Source organism: Hyposmocoma kahamanoa, unplaced genomic scaffold (genome assembly GCF_003589595.1).
Source record: "Hyposmocoma kahamanoa isolate Upper Pololo Valley unplaced genomic scaffold, ASM358959v1 87, whole genome shotgun sequence".
NCBI classification, from domain to species: domain Eukaryota; kingdom Metazoa; phylum Arthropoda; class Insecta; order Lepidoptera; family Cosmopterigidae; genus Hyposmocoma; species Hyposmocoma kahamanoa.
Genome location: NW_020654422.1, coordinates 19,791,305 through 19,796,141, shown reverse-complemented (window position 1 = coordinate 19,796,141; position 4,837 = coordinate 19,791,305). Strand labels below are relative to the sequence as shown.

Here is a 4,837-nt window from a genome sequence, read left to right as displayed (position 1 = left end):
TTTAATATAGGTTAAATATTTCATTTTATTTCAACACATTTGGTAAAATTACAGGCACTGTATAAAAGCAGCAGTAGAGATCCGCCAAGCAGTAATGCAAGCATTACTGCGTTCCGGTTTGTTAGGGTAAGGGTGCTGGTGAAATTACAGGCACATGGGACTTGTCAACTTACGTCTCAGGGTGACCGACGCTGTGGTAATGCCCCAAAGATCTTTGCAATTAAAACTCTGAGTGGCATTGCAACTGTCATGGATAGATAAAAATAATATGATAGAACAAGATCTCGGAAAAATTAACTACGGGTTTTACAGTGCAATTTCCAAGCGCTTTCTTTATAGTAGTATTGCTTCTCTATGGAGAAGTATAAAAGGCGTACTGGCAAAATTCAATGATTTACTGTTGTTGTGTTACAACATTTCATATTGTAACAATACAAGCATAACGACAAGAGAAGCAGTGGCATTTTCGTGTGCAGTACTATTACATAATACATAGTATAAACCACACAGAATACTTACTTTACGCGTTATTATGATAAACTTACTTTGTATATTAGATATTAAAGAAATCCATCCAGCAGCGATTATAATTTTACTTTACAAAATCCGAAAGATTCTTATTGCAATAAAATTACAAAACTTTATATTTTTCATAATACATCACAGTCATCCAGCCTACCGAAGCTCTACTGCTACCTTATTACACCAAAGGTGGGAATTCAAAAATGTTGTCTGTATAACTAACTTTTTTATATGTACAACTGAAAAGCGATCTAATAGGAATTTTGCTTATTGGAAAGTTATTAGATAAGGTTATGTTTGTGTATTTTCTGTTGTCTGCAGAGTCCGAGTACTAATTACGTAATCCAATAACTTAATAAAAATAACACAAAATTACGGTTATTCACGATGTCCACGTTCGCGATCTATAAAAAAATAATGTCAGTATATCCACCCACATTGGTTATAAATTAATAGAATCTGCCCACATCGTCTCAAAAATAATGATGCGTTCGATTCGTGGGAGGTATTTTTTTTTGTTTTCTGTTATTTTTAGGAAATGTTTCCTTGTGATGGTATCGCTAATTCTCCGCATCTGGATATCAATGATTTATTATACGTAAAGGTTAATTAGAGGGTTGACACGTATTTCTCGTTCTCATAGCTTTTTCTTTTTGACAATTTCAAAAAGCGGTGCGTGGAAAGGCGGTAGAAATTTAAATTTATTTTATGTTATTATTCATAAGGAATTTCATAAATATGTTAAAGTACCATCAGTTTCTCTCAGTGGGGTAGACAGAAATTAAGAGTCGCTACTTGTTACGGTTCTAATTTGGTAAATTGATCTCGAATAAAAATAAAAGATTTGAATAAATTCCGAACACAGCGATTTGTCAAAATCCTTCGTTAATAATCTCAGTCTAGTTTGTCACCCTTGGAGGTGGAATAATTTCTTCAGTTTTAAATTAAACCATTACTGAGGTATCCTCTTTCCAACGAATAAAGATCACCAAAATCTGTTCTCAAATATTTATCGTAGTGATAGCGTAATATACATGTGTACAAATAAAAAAAAACTGATAATTTGTATGGTTTTACCTGTGGCTGAATTTAACTACAGTTTGTACATCTTAACCAAAACCTAAAGCGTCGAGCTTACCGCAGCCTATAAAGCTTACAGCATTTTAATGACGTCATTTGAATTCTTAAACTACCCAAAGATTAATTATGTTACTTATTACATAGTACAGTTTAATCAGTATGACGATTTGAAGTGTAATTTATAAACTTACTTATGAAATAAAGACCATTTGACTTTGATACTGTAACAACTCAAGTACGTCCAACTGTTGGGCACGGGTCTCGAAGGCATATGTGTAGAAGGTCCATTGTTTAAGAGGTAAAATGTAGAGGAACAAAATTGACTTTATTTTCCTTTTTATTCAAATAGAAAACAATATCGAGATCGATCGCGTTGATGTCTATTGTATTGCTCTAAAGTTACCAGTTAACCCGTGTGAGGTACCGAAGTCATACAAATTTTATTTTAGTAGCAATAGAGACGCTGGATTAGGAGGTCCTGGGCTCAATTCCCAGTACCACCAAATTAGAAAATGAACTTTCTAAATTGTTTCTGGTCTGGATGTTCCGGGAAGTCTTTAGTAGCTGTAGAGCTTATTTAAACCTCAGTGTTATAGACAGGCGAGTCGCTTATCACCAGGTGCACGAATTGGCAGTACTTCCCTCTTACTCTTTCACAAGGAATTTTAATGCTACTTAAGACTTCCCAGAAAATCCAGATCAGAACCAATTTAGAAAGTTCATTTCCTATTTTGGTTCTACCGGGAATCGAAGCCGGTACCTCCGTATCCAGCGTCTACAATACACACTGTTGGGCCACCGAGGTTGTCAGAATCATTTGTTGTTTATACTTAACTTCTGGAATCCTACTATAGTCAGCTGCAGCCAGTATACATATAAACTCTTGCCATAACAACGACAACTGTACAATGGTGACCCCGACGTGATCATTACCCTCCACGCCCTTTTCCCATCGGAAACCTTCCACTTGCTACGATCCTAACATACATCTTTTGGTTCATCAAAAGGTATCAATGCTTTCATACACGTTGCTTTAAAAAAACAACAACACAAATTAAAAAAAAATCTAATTCAATAAATAATTTAATCTCGTCTTGTCCAAGAGCGCTTACATCTAAAATATTTACAAAATCATCGACTGTCTCGACAACCATAAATGCGTTTTACAAAGCCTCCATGTTCTTAAGTTAAAGGTAACAAATATACACTTAATCATAACTTACTGTAAGACCAAGTTGAGTGCAAGATAATAACTTAGAATAGAACTTAACAATGTATAAATTCTAAAAAGTAATTATAATCTTATAAAAGTTTCATGATATTTGGAAATATGTCATCGTTGGGTGTGCTAAGTCATTTTTAAGTTATTAACTTAATTAAGTAGTTAGTAATGATACTAAGTCGAATATAACAAGAAATCGCAATATACTTTGGGACATTGAAGCGTCCATGACGATCCTGTTGCTGAAATTTTCCCCTGTTCAGTGTCACAGACAGTTTCATAGTCGTGAAGTGATATTCATATTTATTATATTCCGAAATAAGTTTAGTACATTAAATTTAGTGGAATTTCTACTAAATTTGAATAATAGATTTGAGCGGCTGTCTTACATTCTAAAGAAATTAAGGCACTATCGGTTTGACTAGATTTTCAAAGAGTCTTCTCGTGTATAAATTATAAATGCAATAAAAAATATATTAATGCACATTCTTCGGAGGGATTTGTCCAATGTTGAGCCAACATTTGCCATCTGTGAACAAAGAATAGTTTTTATCAATATTTAGAAAACAAAGCATAACACCGTGGTTTTGTTTTTTAGCAATAATACGCGCGCTTGCAATTAATATTTATTAATAAAGACTTTAGCGGCCACGATTATTAAATTGCCTAATTTATTATATAATTTACGTTTCAACTTCAATTTTAATATCAACGACAAAAAAACCCTTAATTGGATTAATTAAATGAATAATACTCACGTTATTGCTATTTCTGTTGCCACCAGGAGATGACATCCAACAGCTCGTCTTCATCCATGGAGCCCAGCTGTTGCTGCGTTGACACCTCGTATCGATCCACCGCGGAATACGCCGAGGACACTCCCGAAGAACATTCCGAAGGCGCCGGGGAACCAGCCTTCTCAGAACACGGAGAACTACTGCCGTAGAAAAATCCATCATCCATGTCAACCGATGTCAATTGCTGAGAGTTACTGCTTGGTATGTTTTCTCTATTTTCTTGATCGCGAGTGATACCAAGAGCAGCGTCACCTTCTTCCAGTAGTTGCTGAAGATATCTGATGTATTCGACGACCATTCTTAATGTATCGACTTTACTAAGCTTCTTTCCGGAGCCCCGCCTGGCGCCTCCAGACAAAGCAGCAACTACAGACGCTGGAAGATGTCGGCGAAGTGCATTAAATCCATCATTCACTTGCTTCACACGATTACGTTCTCGAGCATTGCGTCTCGCTATCGATGCTGCCTGCGGTCCGGTGTACGGGTTCGTCCTGAAGTGAACCTTCTTTCTGTATTGCAAGTTAGGCGGCGTATCATGCGTAACGTAGTTCTTTTCAGGAGCTGGAGCGATAGGCACGTTGCGTTTATCGATTGGCGTTTTAGTCAACGTAGCGGAAGGATATCCGGACGAGACGACTACGTAGTTCGTCTGACCTTGAACGAGTTGTATTTCTTGTAGCATTGTCGTAAGCGCGGGGCGCGAGAGAGATAAGAGCACGCGACCTGTCCGCGCGGCGGTCGGCCAAACACTGTTCGCACTTTTAAATTGCGTGTGGGGAAGGCTTCGCGGGAGCTCGGAGCGCGCGCGAGTGACGTTGGCGGAGCTTCACGTACAAGTGAGCCGCCGGCGCACGCGCACGCGTTATATCACCTGCGCCGGCTGCAAAAAATATAAATTTAAAAATTCTCTTCCCCTATTATTTTCGATCATCCCTTCCCCCAGTACGTGCGGGTCCGTACCTGGCGTAGTGGTTAGGGGAGCCGGCGGCGGCGCGGGGCGAGGCGGCTAACGCGTGCCCAGTTTTTTCTCTTGACCACTACTGAATGTTGTTTAATGCACACTAGCCTGAATGTAACTTTTAAAAGCTTTTAAGAAGAGTTTCATGTATAAAAATATCCTTGAATAAATTTGATAATAACACTGCACTACAAATACATTCCAAAATAAAATTTCTAAATCAAGAAAATATGTTATATTAGTTTTAAAGAAATTTGT

General features: G+C 37.4%; 1 protein-coding gene across 1 annotated transcript; it reads right to left on the bottom strand.

The window, feature by feature from the left end:
• Nucleotides 1–3,066: 3,066 nt before the first annotated feature.
• Nucleotides 3,067–4,442, bottom strand: LOC113235260 (achaete-scute complex protein T3-like). The gene is made up of 2 exons (XM_026470904.1): nt 3,583–4,442; nt 3,067–3,353 (listed from the first exon to the last, which is right to left on the bottom strand). Exon 1 carries the CDS (start codon nt 4,301–4,303, stop codon nt 3,590–3,592), a length of 714 nt encoding a protein of 237 aa, XP_026326689.1. The 5' UTR covers nt 4,304–4,442; the 3' UTR covers nt 3,067–3,353; nt 3,583–3,589.
• Nucleotides 4,443–4,837: the final 395 nt, after the last annotated feature.

What these genes read in the sequence shown, in the direction of transcription:
- LOC113235260 (XM_026470904.1), bottom strand. Translation starts at nt 4,303, where the DNA reads ATGCTACAAGAAATACAACTCGTTCAAGGTCAGACGAACTACGTAGTC.